This window comes from Gopherus flavomarginatus, chromosome 7 (genome assembly GCF_025201925.1).
Source record: "Gopherus flavomarginatus isolate rGopFla2 chromosome 7, rGopFla2.mat.asm, whole genome shotgun sequence".
Taxonomy (NCBI): domain Eukaryota; kingdom Metazoa; phylum Chordata; order Testudines; family Testudinidae; genus Gopherus; species Gopherus flavomarginatus.
In genome coordinates, this window is record NC_066623.1 from 59,184,930 (window position 1) to 59,207,010 (window position 22,081).

The window sequence follows — 22,081 nt, forward strand, 5'->3', positions numbered from 1 at the left end:
GTACTTTTGGTAATGTTCCTTGTTAACCTGGTGCTTGTCAACTGTTTGCAGTGTAGTACTTTCTCCTAATGTAATATACCTTGGCAACTGAAAACAGCCTTAAGCACCATATAAAAGATATGTCTCTATTACAAAGATAAGTCAACCTGTGTTAGGTCGATGTACAGCCACTGCATTAATTACTGCAGTGGCTGGTGTCCACACTACCCTCTTTGTGTCTGTGGTGTGTGCCCTCACAAGGAGTGCTTCCACCGTCTGATGAGGGGCAGTGTCGGGGACTGAGAGCCAGGGCTCTTAGCTCCATGTAGCTCCCCACCAGGAGCCCAGCTGCTCCACGGGGCTTCTTGCCTTCCCGCTCCCACCTTGGAGTGGTGGGGCAGCTGCCTGGAGCACCTTGCCTCCATCAGGGAGATCTGCACTCAGAGTCTGGTCAGCTGCTGCATTCCCAGCGGGAAGCCAGGACCCTGGGAGGTGGTAGGGCTCCCACTGGGGAGTTGGGAGCCCGGGTGGCAGTCCAAGCTGGGAGCCTGGGTGGCACCCCGGCTTGAAGCAGAGACCGGGCCGCAGCCCTCTTGGGAGCTGGGAGTTCGTTTTCTTGTCAGTTTGGAGCTGTGAAACTGACAAGAATGACAGCCAAAATCTGATGTAAGGAACGCAGTGTCTACTAGACCTAATTACACCAACATAAGCTCTATACCTCTCAGTGAGGTGATTTTATTATGTTGGCATAGCAGGGGAGTTACATCAGTGAGAAGAGCATTTCAGTGTGTACATCTCCACTGTTTTGTCAACAAAACCATGTAGTGTAGACAAGGCGTAATAGCACAATTTTTTTCTCAAGGTTTTTAAAGTATTCTGCAAAATCTAGATAAAACTCTGTTTATCATAGGTTTCAATCCTGCTGAGATAAAGATTCGCACTCCTGATGGAAAGGTGTGGCATGAAGAGGAATTTCAAAACATCAGTAGGGAGTTGTATCGAGATATAGCACTCCAATTAACAGGTGAGAAGCAGATCTAAGCTTATTAATACACACAGGCTTCTTTGAGAAGCATCTAGGTATGCTACACACACAACTTAACTGACACAAACGCATGGGAAATGAAAAGTAGAGCTACCTAATAGTGCATAGCCTGGATTTCAGTGTTTCTTAAATGTATTTGATCACACCATTCTTTGCGTCTATAGTAGTTTATGCCCCCCTGCCACACAAGTAAATACACCAATAAAAAAAATCAACATGCAAGTCTTGCTAAATGTTAAAAATAGGAAGGCACTGATTCAAACAGAGCCATTTAAGTATGTAGTAAAGTAAATTTTAAGTGAGATGCTGCAGTTTTGGGCACCTGGCCAGCAGCCACCACTCTTCGGCTTCCTAGTTCTGAAGGCAAAGCAGAGGGCAGCATAAAATGTGCATAGTACATTTTTTTTCTTAAGCTTCCCACAGCAGAATACATTCTGTGGCTCCCAGTTTGAGACACTCTGCTGTACTCCATCCACAGGCACTAGAACTGGTTGAAAAAACTTTTGCCCCCCACAGGATTTTTTTTAAATAAGTCAAATGATTGTTTTATTTTGTATTATAATAAAAAATGCAGACTGAAGTGGAACAATTTTTCATTTAATTTTGAAATTTCCTATTGAAAAATTTAATCAGATCTTTTCCCACAATAAAATTGTTTTTGATGAGACCCCACTTTTTTGGGGTAAAATTTTTCATTTGAAAAAATGCAGACAGTTCTAACAAATGCACACCTTTCAGTTACCACAACTACTACCACTATGTGGCGCATCTTTAATTCTGCCCCTTCAACACTCCTTTTTACTAAATTACCCACTCCCAAAATTAGTTGTGGAGATGTTTTGTGTTGTAGTGTGTTCCTCTATGAGGTAGCTTAACTTCTCCTAAATTGTCAGGAGTGGAAAGTCTTGTCATATGCTAATCAAAAGATCACTGGACAGTACGGATACTTCAGGACCCAAAAAGGGACTTTTGTTGTCTTGACAACTCTTATCCTAGTTTCTCTTATAAGGAGTAAATTAAATCAAACCAGGTATTCTCCCTCAGCTCAAGGGAAACAGAAGATTCAGGTGTATCCAACTTTCAAAAGAGGAGGAGGAGTGGAAAAGTTTTTCCAGTAAGGAGGGTGCCAGGATAACTCTTCCCACAATCACGTTGCTATGTAACTCTTCTCTAAAGAAGGGAGACAAAAAGGGTGAACTAGCAGGAAATGAAAAAAACATTGTCATGATGTGCTATGATTTTTTTTTCCCTTACAGCACTCCTACATCGTTTTTGTCTGTTGTGAGGATTGGATAGGATCTTGGGGATTTTATAATTTTACTTTTTGTTTCTTTACTGCTACTTTGTTAACAATAATTTGATTTCAGGGTTTTGAGTTTTTCACAAGGGCTTGGCTTTGCTTATTTTACACTACCAAATGAACTTTTTTCTTTAAATGTTTAATAAATACACACACAAAAAGGGAGTGGGGGAGGGAAACAAAGAAAATGTTCAAAACTCAATGCAAGTGAATTGTTATCGGTAATATCCTTTGTTCCCTCTGTTTGTATAGAGAACAAAACTTTGCTTGATAGTCTTTTAAATAGCATTAAATGTCTTTGTGACAGGGGATCAATTTTAGTGCTAGTACTCAGGTTTTGTTAAGGCAAATGCTGTTTCTTAAGACAAATGCATACAAAGGACAAAAAGAAAATAGTAACCAAAGATGCTAAAATGTAGCCTGGCTTTGCTTACAGTTCAGTTGCTGAAAGACCACAAGTATAGCACATGCCCATTTAGCCACTCCAAGTCCTTGGCTTCACTCATCCTGGCTCTGGAAAATGTTTGGCTGCTGTTAATTGTCCTCACTTTCCTCTGGCAAGTCTGTAGAATATTTTTACTGAGATAAGGCTACTTTTTAGTTTGTCAGACTGGCTACATCAAAATTATACTGTTAAATAGCTTCTGATTCACTAAGCCAGGGAAGAAGAAGAGATGAGAGTAATAAAGTGACTATGGAAATTGACACACTAAGAGGGCGTAATGAGGATCTTACGCTTTCATCTCCGGAGTTGCTTGGATCATATCAAAGATAAATGTTGCCCGAATACCTGTACTTATCTGGGCAGAACATATTTCAGGCAAAGGAAAAGGACCAATTGTGTAATAGTAAATCTTTGGGCCCCAGTGTTAATGATGCTGGCTGAAGTAATGGTGGTTGTGATCCGTCTTCCTACTCACTCAGAACTTGCTGCCAAGTTGAAGAAGTTGACAAGTGATCCTCACAAAAATGTCCAGAAAGAACAACAATCTATTTTTATCAAAATTACCCAGTCAAAACAAGCTTTCAATGGTCCACATATGTATGTTCTGCCATATTTGTAACTTCACCAGGAGCCTCGAAGGCTCCTAATTTAAGTGGTGTTTTTAGTTCAAACAAGTTTAATTTGCATTTGAATAACTTTATTGAATTATGTGCTTTTTGAAATATTTTTGTCACTTTTACTCGTCAAAAAGATTGTTTACATCTTTCACCCACTTAAAATATTTCAAGATTTTAACCCAGGGTAGGATTCAACACATGTCCTAGTAGATGCCATCTCTGTTCAGAAATGGTCATTTTAAGTACAGTCCTTCCCTAAGCTCCAAAATGTTAAGCCTATACAAGTCATTTTCTAACACCCTCCCCTCCAGACGCACACACATACACGCGCATGCACACACTCTTCCTATGCATTCTCTTCCAGTAAAATTTGGGATTTCATAGTATAAGAATATTGTAAGTTGTGGTTCTGACATGGGGTTATTGACATTATTGAGAGTAGATCTAGAAATATTGTCTTTGGTTTTTTTTGCGGTGCCTTGCTGTTTTAAAAATATGCTGAGATCACATAAATTATCCTGCAAACATCTCCCAACAAAAAATAACTGGAGAATTCTGCACAAACTCTCTGGACTTTTATGGCTTTGTTATATAAGTATTAAAGATCCATTTTGCCTGTGAGAGACTGTTTAGTTTCTAAAAATTCAAAGTTCTTTTGTCATTAAACCTATTCTTTAATTAATTTCAAAATGATTTAATGTAATTATTTTTTCTCTGTATTTAAAAATCAGCACAAGAAAACAATCTAAACTCTTCACAAAGTCAGTTGGGGCTCACTTTGAGAACTATAAGCAAAATTTAGCTTTTCCCAGCTCTCTGTTAAAATCTTGTGGAATCCTCCTTAGCTATGTGTTATCTATCTGCTGTTGACCTTTCCACTCAAATTCACATTTGTTATCCTAGAGTTTTGGAAATGTCCATTAGATGTACCTTCACAATATCCCACAGCAGATGACTGTTCTCCCCAGATGATGATAATGTTGTGAGGTTTTTCTAACTTTTTGTGAGACCAACTTGCAAGGTGCGTGTTGTCATTCTGCCAGCAGAATCAGACACATGCTAAATAGCATACAAACAATTCAAAATGTATGCATGGTAATATAATCTTCAGATTTCTGGCTCTGTCACCTACACTACATTGATACCACTTAAAAGATTTATCTTGAGCAACCAAACCTATTTCTTTTACCTTTCTGTAGACTTAAACTTCTCCTTCTGACTTACAGGTTGTATTTTATGGATTCATGAAGTTCTAAATCTTTGGTGCCTTTCTGGCTACTTGTGACACTCTGTCAGTTCAAAGCAGCTGTAAACCTGGCAGATCAGTCTGCTGGTGATTTTTCTAGAGTAGTGATGATCCCCATTTAGAGTTAGACCCACCCTTCTTATGGCCCTTGGTGAAGGAATTATGGCTTGGGTCACAGTTCTGACAGTGATCCTTTGCTGCTGGAATTGCCTCAAAGGGCTTTGGGAAGCTGGGTGCAATTTAGAACTGGCCTGAAGTGGTTCAGAATTTCATCAGGGACTGGACCTGCTCTTGACTAGTACCATGACTGGGGAGCCACAGAGTTGTCTTAAAGCAATTTTGCTTCCTTTGCTGAAGTTCTAACCCGGGGTAGTCAATGGTGGACTGCGGACCAAATCCAGACCACCAGACTCTTTTGAATGGATCCTGAAATATTTTTATTTACTTACTTACTTCTCTAGAGTCTGGACCATGACTATACCTTGACCAAGAAATTTGGACCTTGACAAAAAATAGACTACCCCTGTTTTTGCTTAGGGTTTTTATTCAGATTACTCCAGAGGTGGGCAAACTATGGCCCACAAGCCACATCCAGTCCACGGGACCCTTCAGCTCGGCCCCTGAGCTCCTGGCCTGGGAGACTACCTCCGGCCACTCCCCTGCTGCTTCCCCTCCCCCGCAGCCTCAGCTTGCTCCGCCGCTGGTGCAATGTTCTGGCTGGCGGGGCTGCGAACTCCTGGGGCAGCGCAGCTGCAGAGCCCAGCGGCGATGTCGTGGCAGGCTCCAGCCAGGTGGCACGGCTGTAGCACCGCCAGCCACCGGTGTTCCAGGCAGTGCGGTAAGGGGGCAGGAAGCTGGGGGGTTGGATAAGGGGCAGGGGAGTTTGGGGGGTTGGTCAGGGGCAGGAGTTTGTATAGGAGTCAGAGCAATCAGAGGGTGGAGAACAGGGGGTGTTGAATGGGGGCAGAGATCTGGGTGGGGGCAGTCAGGAATAAGAGGAGGGGTTGGATGGGACAGCGGATAGAGGGTGGGGGCTGGGCCACGACCCCCTCCCCTAACTGGCCCTCCATACAATTTCTGAAACCTGGCCCTGAGGCCAAAAAGTTTTCCCGCCCCTGGATTACTCTAATGTTTATAGCTATCTTATTATGTTTAACTTACCTTCTTTTTTTTCTAGAAATCCAGTTTTTCTTTAAAAGTTTTATATAAACAGAGTTGTCCGAATTAAATAAACATCTAGTCCATTTCTCACGTTTTCCAGGGGACACATTTCAATAAGAGGAATGAGTTGTATGCAAGTTTGGCCATATGCCGCTCTTGATGCCATGTGTACACCAGCTGTCTGGAATGATCTCCTTCATTTGAAAAGATCATATCAAATAGCTGATTCTAAGTAACCAATCTATAGTCATACAAAGTACATACTGTAAATATATATCGAGGTTGTTCTATTAAAAGTGAACACATGGACAGAAAATCTAACATAGATATATTCACCATGTACTGTATGGACAGCTGAACCTATATTCTTTTCCAATCTGGTACTGAAATTAGCAGCATACCTGAAAAGTCTGCAGCACCTTCAAGAACATATCTTAGTGATTGAGGTTTTTCTTTAATTATGAAAATTAATACGTCTAATATAGAATCTCATGACTTGTTTTTTTAATTGTGATAGTGGCTACATGTATCCTACTCAGTGGGTATGTTGATTCTGAATCCCACCCTTGGGTTCATCTCTATCAGCTAAACACATGTTAAAATAAATCTTGTCCTGTCTACCCTAGAGTTTAAAACAATGTGTTAAAACACTTTAGCTAAATGCATTTTAAAATACCGTATTTATCTTAGTCTACACAAGTCCATTGGTAACAATGCACTGACTTGCATTTGGCTCACTTTTTGAATGCTTTCTTTGCAGCCATAAGGGCTAAGGCTTCAGTCTTTTTTTTTAATGAAAGCTTAAATGATGCAGAAAAATTTTGAATCAGTGAATATGTCTACACCGCAAACAAACACCCATGGCTGGCCTGGGTCAACTGACTCAGGCTCAGGCTGCAGGCCTGTAAAATTGTGGTGTAGAGGTTTGCCCCGTGAGCCAGAGTCAACTGACACAGGCCAGCAGTGGGTGTTTAATTGCAGTGTAGACATACCCAGTTGATGTATTCTGTGGCAAATTCTGCAGGCACAGTTGCAGAAAGTGCAATTCTCCGTTATTTAGTCTGTCACATTCTGATGGTTTGGTTGGGAGCCAAGGATTAAATGTGCTAGCATGTATAATGTAAAGTTAGAGGTCATGTATTCAACAATGAAGGAGCTAGACGAAGCCCATTCAGGTGGAGCATTAATATGTACTTTGTAAAACTTAATTTGTCCTTCAGTAGAATAAAAAAGCAACATTAGCTCAGATATGCCAAACTATTAACATGACTTCTAAATCCCAAAGTGAACTTCCTAACTATCTGTTACGGCTGTTATCTGTGCATACTTATGACTTTGCAGTTTTCTAGTATTTATATAGACAGTGTTTGAGGCAAAATGTTCATTCTTAGTGTGTTTGGGCAAAGCTATAAGGGTAAGCCTAAGCAATGCATTGTGGAGTCTAACCCGTGGGCCTTGGAGTAGCAGTAGAATTCTACCTACTGGTGAGCGTGGTACATGTAGGTACCAGCGACATGGAGAAGGATAGGAGAGAGATCCTGGAGGCCAAATTTAGGCTGCTAGATAAGAGATTGAAGTCCAGGACCTCCATGGTAGCATTCTTTGAAATGCTTCCAGTTCCACGCACAGGGTCGGTTAGACAGGCAGAACTGCAGGCTCTCAATGTGTGGATGAGATGATGGTGTAGAGAGGAGGGGTTTAGATTTATTAGGAACTGGGGAAGCTTTTGGGAAAGGGTGAGCCTATACAGGAAGGATGGGCTCCACCTAAACCAAAATGGAACCAGTTTGCTTGTGCTTAAAATTAAAAAGGTAATAGAACAGTTTTTTTAAACTAAAGGATTGGGGGAAAGCTGACAGGTGCATAGGAGCATGTGGTTTGGACATCCCTTTTGGGAGGATCTATAAACGGAGATTCCCTATGTCCTAATAAGGAGGAGAGGATGGAAAATGATAAAATACAGGGAGGATCTGATGAGAAACAGTCAAATGAAAAAAGTCCCATTCAATTACATCATGCAAAAAAATGACAAGTTTTTAAAATGCTTATATACCAGTGCTAGAAATCTAAATAATAGGATGGGTGAACTCGAGTGCCTAGTATTAAATGAGGATATTGATATAATAGGCATCACAGAAACCTGATGGAATGAGGATAATCAATGGGACACAGTAATACCAGGGTACAAAATATATCAGGAGGACAGAACAGGTTGTGCTGGTGAGAGAGTGGCATTATATGTGAAAGCATAGAATCATATGAAGTAAAAGTCTTAGATGAACTAAATTGTACTATAGAATCTCTGTGGATAGTAATTCCATGCCTGAAAAATAAGAATATAGCAATAGGGCTATATTACAGGCCACCTGACCAGGATGGTGTTAGTGACTCTGAAATGCTCAGGAAGATTAGAGAGCCTGTTAAAATAAAAAACTCAATAATAATAATGGGGAATTTCAACAATCCCCATATTGACTGGGTACATATCACCTCAGGAAGGGATGCTGAGATAAAGTTTCTTGACATCTTAAATGACTGCTTCTTGGAGCAGCTAGTCCTGGAACCCACAAGAGGAGAAGCAATTCTTGATTTAATCCTAAATGGAGCACAGAATCAGGTCCAAGAGGTGAATATAGCTGGACCGCTTGGTAATAGTGACCATAATATAATTAAATTTAACATCCCTGTGGTGGGGAAAACTCCACAGCTCCTCAACACTGTAGCATTTAATTTCAGAAAGGGGAACTACACAAAAATGAGGAGGTTAGTGAAACAGAAATTAAAATTTACAGTACCAAAAGTAAAATCCCTGCAAGCTGTGTGAAAACTTTTTAAAGACACCATAATAGAGGCTCAACTTAAATGTATAGACCAATTTAAAAAAACGTAGTAAAAGAACCAAAAAAGAGCCACTGTGGTTAAACAGCAAAGTAAAAGAAGCAATGAGAGATAAAAAGGCATCCTTTAAAAAGTGGAAGATAAATCCTAATGAGGAAAATAGAAAAGAGCATAAACTCTTGAAGATGAAGTATAAAAATATAATTAGAAAGACCAAAAAAAGGATTTGAATAAAGGCTAGCCAAAGATTCCAAAAGTGATAGCAAAACATGTTTTTAAATACATCAGAAGCAGAAACAACCACTGGGGCCACTGGACAATCGAGATGCTAAAGGAACACTCAAAGATCAGGCCATTGCGGAGAAACTAAATGAATTCTTTGCATCGGCCTTCACTGTTGAAGATGTGAGGGAGATTCTCAAACCTGAGCCATTCTTTTTGGGTGACAGATCTGAGGAACTGTCCCAAATTGAGGTGTCATTAGAGGAGGTTTTGGAACAAATTGATCAACTAAACAGTAATAAGTCTCCAGGATCTGATGGTATTCACTCAAGAGTTCTGAAGGAACTCGGATGTGAAATTGCAGGACTACTAACTGTCATCTGTAACCTATAATTTAAATCAGCTTCTGTACCAAGTGACTGGAGGATAGCTAATTGCAATGCCAATTTTTAAAAAGGGCTCCAGAGGTGACCCTGGCAACTACAGGCCGATAACTTCAGTACTGGGCAAATTGGTTGAAACTATAGTAAAGAACAAAATTGTCAGACGCATAGATGAACGTAATTTGTTGGGAAATAGTCAACATGGTTTGTGTAAAGGGAAATCATGCTTCACCAATCTATTAGATTTCTTTCAGGGGATCAACAAGCATGAGGACAAAGGAGATCCAGTGGATATAGTGTATTTAGATTTTCAGAAAGCCTTTGACAAGGTCCCTCACCAAAGCTCTTAAGCAAAATAAGCAGTCATGGGATAAGAGGGAAGGTTCTCTCATGGCTTGGTAACTGGTTAAAAGATAGGAAACAAAGGGTAGGAATAAATGGTCAGTTTTCAGAATGGAAAGAGGTAAATAGTGGTGTCCCCCAGGGATTTGTATTGGGCTCAGTCCTATTTAACATATTCATAAACAATCAGGAAAAAGGAGTAAACAGTGAGTTAGCAAAATTTGCAGGTGATACAAAGCTACTCAAGATAATTAAGTCCCACGCAGACTGCGAAGAGCTACAAAAGGATCTCACAAAAGTGGGTGACTGAACAACAAAATGGCAGATGAAATTTAATCTTGATAAATGCAAAGTAATGCACATTGGAAAACATAATCCTAACTATATATATACAGAGATGGGGTCTAAATTAGCTGTTGCCACTCAAGAAAGAGATCTGGGAGTCATTGTGGATAGTTCTCTGAAATCATCCACTCAGTGTGCATTGGCAATCAAAAAAGTGAACAGAATGTTGGGAATCATCAAGAAAGAGATAGACAATAAGACTGAAAATATCATATTGCCTCTATATAAATCCATGGTACGCCCACACCTTGAATACTGCGTGCAAATGTGGTTGCCTCATCTCAAAAAAGATGTATTGGAAAAGGTTCGGAAAAGGGCAATAAAAATGATTAGGAGTATAGAACGGCTTCCATATGAGGAGAGATTAATAAGACTGGGACTTTTCAGCTTGGAAAACAGGCAACTAAGGGGGATATGATAGAGGTTTAAAATCATGAGAGGTATAGCGAAAGTAAATAAGGAAGTGTTATTTACTCCTCCTCATAATACAAGAACAAGGGGCCATCAAATGAAGTTAACAGGCAGTAAGTTTAAAACAAACACAGAAATTATTTTTTCACACAACGCACTGTCAACCTCTGGAACTCCTTGCCAGAAGGTGTTGTGAAGGCCAGTACTGTAATGGGGTTCAAAAGGGAGCTGGATAGAATCAGGGAAGATAGGTCCATCAATCACTATTAGCCAGGATGGGCAGGAATGGATTGGGTGACAGGATATGGATCGCTTGATGATAACCTGTCTGTTCATTCCTTTTGGGGCACCTGCCATTGGCCACTGTCAGAGGACAGGATACTGGGCTTGATGGACATTTTGTCTGACCCAGTATGACTTTTCTTATGTACCTAGCTCTTTCTATAGCAGATGGAACTGCTGGATTCTAAGGTAGTGGGTATGACCTAAGGAGTGATCATGCTGCAGTTCTTTGACTAATCCCCACTTAATCAAGGTAAATGCTGAAGCAAGTTAGCTTCTGTGTTTTATTTTTCCTTCCCATGGGGTATCAACTAACAGTTCACACATACTGTCTGCTTTTCAGAAGATTCAACAGGGAAAGAGAAACCCCTTGGGAAATGCAAGGAGAAGAAAGCAACCAGACCAGTGCGCAAGGTCCAAAAGCTAACCAGGTCATCAAGCCCAGATTCCAAACCAGGTGAACAGTAGTACTCTTGACATAGGCTTCTTTCTAGATGTGTATGTTCACTGATTAGTTATGCCCAAACTGGTGAAAAAAGCTGTAGTTTAAAGGCACCCCGTTGACTTGAACTCTGGTCTGTTGCACAAAATATCCTAAAGGTTATTTGGTATTTTATATCAGCCCTGTATCCCCCACCAGTTTTTTTTCTTCTGTTTACAAAATTTTCCTTTTCCCTGCTGCTGTGTGCAACTCTCAGAAACAGCAGAAGATTGTATATGTATTTCACAGGGGTTGTCTGAGGACATTCACCAGAGAACTGGAGACCAGCAGCAACAGCAGAACTTCCTTACTCTTCTCTTCTGCCTATGTCATCTTTCGTCTCTGTGGAAGAGCCGGGATGTGTGTGTGTGTGTGATGTACTTCTCTGGGGTGCAGCCTGAAACTAGGATACCACTGAGCTCTCTGTCTCACCAACCTGGGCTCTCTCTCCCACAAACTGAAGACCTCTCCCAGTCCTCCAGTCACACAAACATTTACAGGCAGTGATACACCCTAGTGAGTTACATGAATGCTTTTTCCATCCACATATGGACCAACAATACGCCGGCTCCAGCCACTTCCACCCCAGCTCCCAAGCCTAGGAACCCACAGCTGTACCATCTTGTCGTGGTCAGAAGCCTGACCAGTGTAAGTTATTTACCCAGTTCGCCCCTCCTTCATGTGGAGAGGACGTGCACCAGCCTCTGTTCCTGAGCAGATTTCCCTTTAAACTTCAAACAACTGTTATTTACACTGTTCTAGGTAAATAAATAAATAAATAAACATAAAACAGATTTATTAACTACAGAAAGAAAGATTTTTAGTGATTATAAGTAATAAGTGTACAAATCAAAGTAGATTACTTAAGAAATAAAACAACCACAATCTAAGTTCTATAAACTAGACAGGATTTGAATCAAGCAGTGTCTCACCCTGATGGTACAAACAGTTCACAAATTTTCCATACAGAGGCTGAGGGGACTCCTTTCCAGCCTGGGACCAGCTTCCCAGTCAAAGTCTTTGTTCCTGAGGTGTTTCCAGGTATTGAGTTGTGGGGGGAGTGAGGCCAAGTGATGATGTCACTTTCCTGTTTTACAGCTTCAATGTGGAGGGAACTTAATTGTCCAAAACACAGCCTCCAGCACAGTTAGTGGAAAAGTACATGCACAAGATGGAGACCAGTGTCACATAAGCTGGTCACATGCTCTTGCATGCTTCGATGAGTCATAGCAGGGGCCATTACCCAAATTCTGGCTAGAACATTCAGAGGAAAGTTCATCGGGTAGGGATAAGCTTCTTCCATGACCCATTGAGTTCACTGATGGGCCATCAACTTGAATAATCCATTCACAATGTGCTGGCTAGACCAGATGTAAACTACCTTGTGAGAGTTACCACAGGAGCAAACACATTTGAAATACAGTAACTCCTCACTTAAAGTTGTCCCCCTTAACATTGTTTCGTTGTTACATTGCTGATCAATTAGGGAACATACTCCTTTAAAGTTGTGCAATGCTCCACTCTTCCTTTGTTTGGCTGCCTACTTTCTCCACAGCTGGCAGCCTCCTACTCCCCCCTGTTGGCAGACCATGCAGATCAGTACCTTCCCCCTCCTCCTGCCCCCAGCAATCAGCTGGCTTGCGGCGTTTTGGAGGCGGGGGGGGGGAGCGAGGACTCGGCGCGCAGGCTCCCCCTTCCTCCCCTGCCTCCTGAATGCCACATGCCAGCTGATTGCCCTGGGCAGGAAGTGGGTGGGGGGGAGCCTGCATCAAGTCCTCACTCCTCCCTCCAAAATGCTGCAAGCCAGCTGATTGGCGCTGGCAGGAGGCAGGGGAAGGAGGAGGAGGTGTGCCAAATCCTTGCTCCTCTCCTCTCCCCTCCCTCCTGCCTGGGGCAATCAACTGGCTTGCGGTGTTTTGGAGGGAGGGGGGAGGAGCGAGGGCTTGGCACGCAGGTTCCCCCTCCCTCCCCTGCCTCCTGAAATCCACAAACCAGCTGATTGCCCTGGGCAGGAGGCAGGGGGGAGGGAGGGAGAGCCTGCATCAAGTCCTTGCTCCTCCCCCCTCCCTCCTAAACGCCACAAGCCAGCTGATGGCCCCGGACAGGAGGGTGAGGGGAGGAGCAAGGACTCAGCGCGCCTCCTTGCCCCCTCCCCTGCCTCCCGAACGCAGCAATCAGCTGGCTTGCGGCATTTAGAAGGGAGGGAGGAGGAGCCAGAATGCAGTGTGCAAAGTAAAGGGGGAGGAGGGTGGAGGGAGAAGAGGTGGGTCTAGGGTGGGAGCTTGGGGGAAGGGGTGGAGTTGGGCAGGCTGAGGGTTGAGCCCCCTGCCCCTGGTGCTTGCAGAGTAGGGGAAGCTGCCCTGGAACCTAACCCCTGCCCCCATTTACATGAATTCTTATGGGGAAATTGGATTCGCTTAACATCGTTTCGCTTAAAGTCACATTTTTCAGGAACATAACTACAATGTTAAGTGAGGAATTACTGTACAGGTACATAGTCAATATTCATAACTTCAGATACAAAAATAATACATGCATACAAATAGGATAATCATATTCAGCAAACCGTAACTTTTTCATTAACGTCTCACATGACACATTTTGTACAAGATTTGTTGCAATTATAACGCTGGTGAATACGGGGGTGCCAGGGTTTTGCTTTGGGGTACAGAGTATCACAGTGGAACGCTGCATGTTGCTTTCCTGTTGCCTATCCTATCTCACAGACAGATGCCAGCAATGAGGGAGGGGCCGGCAGCCTCCACTGCTAATAGGTGGGGTGAGATCAATGGAACCTGTTGTGTTATCATCCTGTGGCCTGATGGATTAGGAATAGAATGAAGGAGTTGTCCCTCTCCTTCTTCCTCATCTTCCCCCCCCCCCGCCCCTTCCTGTATACAGGTCCAGGTCTGTGGAGGGGAACAACTTCCTTCTCCGTTGCTTTTCCTGTACCCCAACTAAAAAAATGAAGGGAGGCATTTTTCCTTTAAATTGTACTAATCTTTGGTATTACAAGTAACAAAAGTAAATGGAAAACCTTTCAGATAGAATTATTTTTTAATTGAACTTTCATGTCAAATAAGCAATCATCAGGATCAACCCAATCAATATACTGACATAGCTTAAAGAATGCATAGGGCATTTATTTTTGCATATTTAACCTCAGAATGTACTGTGGTCTGTAGTTAGCTCCTTTTTTCTTTAACTAAGCTTATAAAGTTAAGCCATATACAAATTTATTACTCCCAAAGAGTTTCAGGAACAAAGTTAATGTGGCACAATATAGAAATTGTGCACTCAGTATATAGTACTCAGGGGAGCGGTGTGTAAATGTCTCATTTTAGTAATGATGGCTAATAGCTGAAACTGGTATTGAAAGTAAATGTTAGATATGAAGCTGTTTCTTTGTGCTCTGTTGAATTCATGTTGTTCAGGAACTGTGAATGGCTAAGCCTCCTCCCTTATATAGAAAGTAGAGTTATCAAAACTTTAACAGAAGTTGTGTGTTCTAGATTCATCTTTAAAGTAGCTTGAATTTTAGAGCTACTGCTACCTTCAGTTTGGTTTTCTTTGGGAATCTGAGAATGGATTTCCCAGACAAAGATGAAAAGGTAGCCTGAACTAAGCAATGCTTGTGGGCCTATGGATTAAGAATGGAACCAAATGTCTCCTTAAAAAGAAAAATAATCAAGAGTTTTCCATAAAATATTTGTGACCATATCATTAGTCCAGAAAGGGGGAGTAGCACAGAGGCAGTTGAACTCCGTAACCATGTTGATTTTATGGTGTTATCCAGCTGCACCTATCTCTGTATTGGACTACATAATCTCCTCATGCTTTTGTGCTGAAATTCTTAGAGGAGAGGCATCAGAGCTGGCTCAGTGTTATATCTGTAATGATGTTCCCTCCCCCTTCAGTCACTGCAGTAACAGAATGCATAACACAGCCAAGTACTATAAATAACTGCAGCTCATATTCTTCTTTGTTAGCTTCTTTTAGTGTGGACAGCTGACCTGAAATAGAAGATGAGCTCTTCCTTCTGGTTTTGTGGAGGGGTATAGAAATAATTAAGAGCAGCAAGTTGGGCAAGAAAATCTCTTTGGCTGGTGCATGTTTTAAAAAGGTTCATGGTAACCTGTTTCTAGTTCAAGTGACAGGTTCATAAACAGGTTGCATAGTTTATCATTTAAGTAGCCACTGAAATGGTGTCTTTTCAACCTTTTATCTTAGAAGTCTATTGCTTTCATTAAAGGAGCATTGAAGATATTGAATGTCAAAACATATTAGATCTGCTGTCTTGGTTTCATTTTTTAATTTAGTTAGATTCAAAGTCTAGGCTTCTCAGAGCCCTGTAGGGCCAGTAGGCTGATATCCTTATGTATTTATGGCTAGTTTTTAAACTATGCTCATGCTCTAGAGTATGAACGTGTATGGTTGGAAATCCCAACTGAGAGACAAATTGACCTGATTATTAATTACCTGCAAATTAGGTGTTTCTCAGCAGATATTATAGTGATAAATGGCCCAAATTAAATAATTTAGTGTACCGCTTTGCACTTTATATATATATATACTTTTCATCCAAGGACTTGGTACTTTACTTCAAAAGGTCATTAAATATTGTGTGGGAAGCTAACGGGAAGAAAAACTAGTCAGATGAATTTATATGTTTAATCTTATAAGCATTCAGTGAAGATACCTTTGTGCCAGATCTGCCAGCCTCTGATTTGATGTAGGATCATTGAATAATATTAATGCATGTTTGAAAAAAAAATTGTGATGTAACCCTTTATAACTGCATTCTGTTCCTAAGCAATGCATAAACCATTAAGATAGTGTCTTAACCTTTTAAACTTCCCCTTCACGGAATTCCTTGCTAGAATCCAGTGGATTTGCATAGCCCAGAACTGTTGTTGACTCACATTTGTACATTCGTAAGAGCCATCTATTTCAGTAGCAAATTTGCTCTTGAAAATGCTATTGCTTTCTAAAGTCCTTTCTGTAAACTAAACTGATGCTCATTTAGCCTCAGTACTTAAAAATGAACCATTCATTCTACCGCCCCCCCCCCCACCCCATTCTGGGCCTCCTTTTATTCTCGTTACTCTGAAATTTTATCTTTCTCTTGTTCTATTTCTGCTCTTCTTTCTCATTTTCCTACCCTCCACTCAAGATACAAAGCCTGTTTTCTCAACTTCACAATCTTCTACAGATTCTCTGTCTCTCTTTCTTTATTTTTACTAACACTTGTCTTCAGATCTTTTAGGCCAGCACTGGACTATTACTTCTACAGTTTTTTGTAGGGATACAAGTTACTGCAAGATGCTTTGGATTTTTACTTTGTGCTGTATCTCGGTAATAAACCTTATACCTCAACCTTCATGTGCTTTTATGCTTCGAGGCTATTTATTAGTCCTGAGTTGCGCAACTGAAGTAGCACCATATTTGTTTGGAATATAGTGATATTCTTAGTGTAATAATAAGTAGAAGGGTAATGGTAAGTACTAGGTACATTCAAGATGCACTGGAAAATACATTCAGTATTTCATTATTTGCTCTTTGTTTAGGTGGAGGTCATCTGATAAGTACATCTTCCTGGCGGGATGGACAAAAACTAGTGAAAAAGATACTGGGTCCAGCACCTAAAGTAGAGCAACAGCACAAAAAAGCAACATCCAGTGACAGAAATGGAAGAGAGAGAGCTGCTAAATCTCGTAAGCTGTGCTGTATTTAACACTAGCTTTTTCTGTTGGTTTTAATTTTTTATTTAACAACTTTGCAAACTTCTAAGATTTGTGGAGGCTCCTACTATATTAGGAACATCCAGCAGTTAAGGTTGCAATTCAACCTGCTTTTGTTATAAAGCCCTATTTTTATCTCATATGACTTTGACTTGGAAAACTAGTTTGGCCTGAAAATTGTCAGTTCTTTGTGTCTTTGGATCCCACTGCAGGTGTATATGAATGTGAGAGCAGAATCTTTTTGAATAGCTGTGTCCACTGGGGCTGTGTCTGCACCTTTCATGCCTGTGTGCCTCCCCTTTCCCACCTCAAAAGCATAAAGGGTAGAGCAGCCGTACAGTCCCTCTGTTCCCTCTTACCAGCCTTGGCAGTGAGACAGAACTAGTAGCATTTGTCTGCTACCCCTTATTGTTCCTTCTCCTCTTAACTCAGGGCTAATTTTTCCCTTTTTATCCTCTGTTATTCTTTATTTCTTATTTTTCTGTTTGAATTGTCTCTTAAAAAAAGCAAAGGCACCTCTTTCTGCACGAAAATGGCAGATTCAAAGTCTTCAAACTGTAAACTACATCTTTTCTGGATGGCTTAATCCCTCTCATTATTGGCCACAGCCACCATTTATTCTGCCTTGGTGAGAGCCACATTCCAGGTTGGTGTTTGATGGGTTGGACGTTTTTCCACAAGGACATGGAAATTCAGGGAAGCCTATATAAAGTTTCACTGCCTCAGACAGTGTATAGGGTCACTTCAGACCCTGAAGATGGAGGATCAACTTCTAAGACAGATCCAACCACTGTTAAGTTCTAGTCTGCTAGTGCCCCTGCTACCCAGCACATGACTCCCAAATGGGTGCCAACAAAAACTTGTTGGCATCAGGCAAGGCTCCGGCACCAAAGTCTGTGCTGGCACTGAAGACTGGTGCAGCCTCTTCTGTGAGACAAGAGAGGTCCAAATATAGAGACAGACATGGCTCCTGGCACCAGTCCCTATCTTTCTGTAAGGAAGGGCCCTAACATCATTTCTCCAGGGAACAAATCACTATGCCTCTGTCCATCACAGGAGGACTAAGTGATGCTGGCTCAACCGTCAGCTTGGTGCTGAAGAAGCATTAGCCGCATGTGGTATCAGTGCTTACAATACCACTGGCACAGGCATTGACACAGGTGGCAGCTTCAATATCAGCACCATCTTTGGAATTCCTAACAGTGCCTGATGACTTTTTACTGGAGGAGATTATCTTGTACCCGGTGATGTTTTTGGTACTAAGATTTTCATAATTGGCACCAGTGCATAATTTTGGCTTCTTGGCCAAGAAATTCTTGGCTTCAAGGTCTCCCCAGAGGTCAAGCTGTCCCTTGACTGTTTCTTTGTTGTCCTCCTCACTAGAGCGCACACTTTCTCCTGTGTCTAGCAAGGAGTCTTCTCACCTCATATCACTACAGACAAGAGGCTCTTCCTTTACAGCTCCTACACACACACACCCATCACAGGCATAACAAATGGCCTGGTCAACCTGATCTGAACCAGTCTTACCAATACAGTGGGCCATAGTGGGATTGTGCATATTGGGGGTCTTGGTCCTGGATATCCAGGAGACCTTCCTACCATTCTAAGTAGTAGAGTAGATCTCTGTTTCCCCTCCACTTCTATGCCCCGATCACTATCATTTGAGAGAGATGAGTGAGCAAGTGGCTGAGGAGGAACAGACGCCAGAGAACCTGAGGAGCAACATCCTTTGCATTTCAGGCACACATTGTCTTCTTTCCCCAGCCAAAGCTGTTTCTTCAACCCTTGTACCAGAATCTGATGACTTCAAAAGTTTCAAGACCTGCGCCACAGAATTGCCAAGAGACGTTTCAGTGTCAAGTGTATCACTTTAAAAAGAAAATTTAAAAAAAAAAGGCTCTCACAAGCTTCTTGATATTCTGCACTCATCTGCTTCTGCTAGGATAGTACAACCTGTCAACGAGGACCTCCTGGATCTAGCTAAGACCTTGTGGCAAACACCAGCTACTCTATCTTCTACGGCTAACAGAGTAGAGAAACACTGCCAGCTGTCCTAAAAGGTGTAGGAGCAGTTTTTTATTCCCCTGACAGCAGGCTCTTTGGTGGTCTCTCCTGTGCTTGAAAATCTAAGCTGAGAGATATCCCAAGAAACTGAGCTCATTTGGGAGAATGGCCTGTTCATCAGCCTGGCTACAATTTAGATTTGTCAATTAACAGGCCCTGTCTGAAAAATGTAATTATCTTGTCTCCTTACATATCCAGGCTCCCACAAGATGCCAGAAAGGAGCTGAAAGGTATCATTAAGGAAGGCCCAGCTAGTATCCAAAACATTGCTACCCAGCAGCCATTGATACCTCAGATGCTGGCTAGACAAGTCATCCATGTCTATGCATATCTAGATTATTAGCTAATCAAAGGCTTATCCGATCAGGAGCTTACTGCAGCTTTGAACTATGTCCTTCACTTGTTCATTCAAATGGGCCTTTTAGTGAACTACGAGAAATAGTCTCCCATCCCATCACAGGCAAAAGAATTAATAGAGAAGTCTTGACTGACTCCAAATTGGTGATGTCATATCTTTCTGAAGACCGATTTCAGTTTCTTCAGTCAGTAATCACCAGTATTAAATTGAATCCAGCATGCACGGTATGGAGCTGTCTCGGATTTCTAGGCTCTGTCACTCTGCACTTACATGAAGCTTCTTGCCAAACTTCACGCGCACTTGTTACATGCCTGGATAAAGTTGGTGTACTGTCCTGCAAGAGATCAAATTAGTATGAAAACTGTGGACCCATCACTCATCCCATCAGCACTGAACTGGTGATCCAACCCCAAGAATTTCCAAAATGAGTTCTCTTCTCTCTAATTCCTGCAAAGATGCTGATCACTGACACATGATGAGCAGGTTAGTGTGTTCACCTGGACCACCTCCAGAGACAAAAGATTTGATCTCAAAAGAAAATAACTCTTCACATAAATGTTCTGAAGCTACAAGCAATTAAATTAACTTCCTTGGCATTCCATACTGTCCTATGGAATTCCACAGTACAGTTTCATACAGTCAGCACACATGCAGGTGCATCCGATGGGTAGGAAAGATAGAAAATGTGGCAAAAGACCACCTGGGTTTAACCACGAGATCTTGCATGACCTGCAAAATAAAAAGGAGTCATATAAAAAATGGAAACTAGATCAGATTACAAAGGATGAATATAGGCAAATAACACAGGAATGCAGGGGCAAGATTAGAAAGGCAGAGGCACAAAATGAGCTCAAACTAGCTATGGGAATAAAGGGAAACAAGAAGACTTCTTATCAATACATTAGAAGCAAGAGGAAGACCAAGGACAGGGTAGGCCCACTGCTCAGTGAGGAGGGAGAAACAGTAACAGGAAACTTGGAAATGACAGAGATGCTTAATGACTTCTTTGTTTCGGTCTTCACTGAGAAGTCTGAAGGAATGTCTAACATAGTGAATGCTTATGGAAAGGGGGTAGGTTTAGAAGATAAAATAAAAAAAGAGCAAGTTAAAAATCACTTAGAAAGGTTAGATGCCTGCAAGTCACCAGGGCCTGATGAAATGCATCCTAGAATACTCAAGGAATTAATAGAGGAGGTATCTAAGCCTCTGGCTATTATCTTTGGAAAGTCATGGGAGACGGGAGAGATTCCAGAAGACTGGAAAAGGGCAAATATAGTGCCCATCTATAAGAAGGGAAATAAAAACAACCCAGGAAACTACAGACCAGTTAGTTTAACTTCTGTGCCAGGGAAGATAATGGAGCAAGTAATTAAAGAAGTCATCTGCAAACACTTGGAAGGTGGTAAGGTGATAGGGAATAGCCAGCATGGATTTGTAAAGAACAAATCGTGTCAAACCAATCTGATTTCTTTCTTTCATAGGATAACGAGCCCTGTGGATAAGGGAGAAGCGGTGGATGTGTAATACCTAGACTTTAGTAAGGCATTTGATACGGTCTCACATTATATCCTTATCGATAAACTAGGCAAATACAATTTAGATGGGGCTACTATAAGGTGGGTGCATAACTGGCTGGATAACCGTACTCAGAGAGTAGTTATTAATGGCTCCCAATCCTGCTGGAAAGGTATAACAAGTGGGGTTCTGCAGGGGTCTGTTTTGGGACCGGCTCTGTTCAATATCTTCATCAACGACTTAGATGTTGGCATAGAAAGTACGCTTATTAAGTTTGCACACGATACCAAACTGGGAGAGATTGCAACTGCTTTGGAGGACAGGGTCAAAATTCAAGATGATCTGGACAAATTGGAGAAATGGTCTGAGGTAAACCGGATGAAGTTCAATAAAGATAAATGCAAAGTGCTCCACTTAGGAAGGAACAATCAGTTTCACACATACAGAATGGGAAGAGACTGTCTAGGAAGGAGTATGGCAGAAAGAGATCTAGGGGTCATAGCGGACCACAAGCTAAATATGAGTCAACAGTGTGATACTGTTGCAAAAAAAGCAAACGTGATTCTTGGATGCATTAACAGGTGTGTTGTAAACAAGACATGAGAAGTCATTCTTCCACTCTACTCTGCGCTGGTTAGGCCTCAACTGGAGTACTGTGTCCAGTTCTGGGCACCGCATTTCAAGAAAGATGTGGAGAAATTGGAGAGGGTCCAGAGAAGAGCAACAAGAATGATTAAAGGTCTTGAGAACATGACTTATGAAGGAAGGCTGAAAGAATTGGGTTTATTTAGTTTGGAAAAGAGAAGACTGAGAGGGGACATGATAGCAGTTTTCAGGTATCTAAAAGGATGTCATCAGGAGGAGGGAGAAAACTTGTTCACCTTAGCCTCTAATGATAGAACAAGAAGCAATGGGCTTAAACTGCAGCAAGAGAGATTTAGGTTGGACATTAGGAAAAAGTTCCTAACTGTCAGGGTAGTTAAACACTGGAATAAATTGCCTAGGGAGGTTGTGGAATCTCCATCTCTGGAGATATTTAAGAGTAGGTTAGATAAATGTCTATCAGAGATGGTCTAGACAGTATTTGGTCCTGCCATGAGGGCAGGGGACTGGACTCGATGACCTCTTGAGGTCCCTTCCAGTCCTAGAGTCTATGAATCTGCACCTGCTTATTATCCCCATGTCAAGAAGCTATCAAGTTATGGACATTGTGCCAACAACCCAGGTAACATCTCTCCATCTCACAGGAGTCAGCAAAGTTTAGCATACTACTAAGCAGACAATTCATCTTCAACTACGAGTG

The 22,081-nt window shown here is 41.7% G+C and overlaps 1 protein-coding gene across 8 annotated transcripts in view; it reads left to right on the top strand.

Moving 5' to 3' along the window:
• CEP350 (centrosomal protein 350) overlaps positions 1–22,081 on the top strand; it is a 177,832-nt gene that overhangs the window by 41,574 nt on the left and 114,177 nt on the right. For 7 of the 8 annotated variants that reach the window (XM_050962940.1, XM_050962943.1, XM_050962945.1 and 4 more), the window contains 3 exons: positions 890–1,003; positions 10,960–11,073; positions 16,665–16,811. In XM_050962940.1, the coding sequence (XP_050818897.1) occupies positions 890–1,003; positions 10,960–11,073; positions 16,665–16,811 (375 nt within the window). The remainder of the gene's footprint in view (positions 1–889; positions 1,004–10,959; positions 11,074–16,664; positions 16,812–22,081) is intronic. The other variant, XM_050962946.1, reaches the window with a different exon arrangement.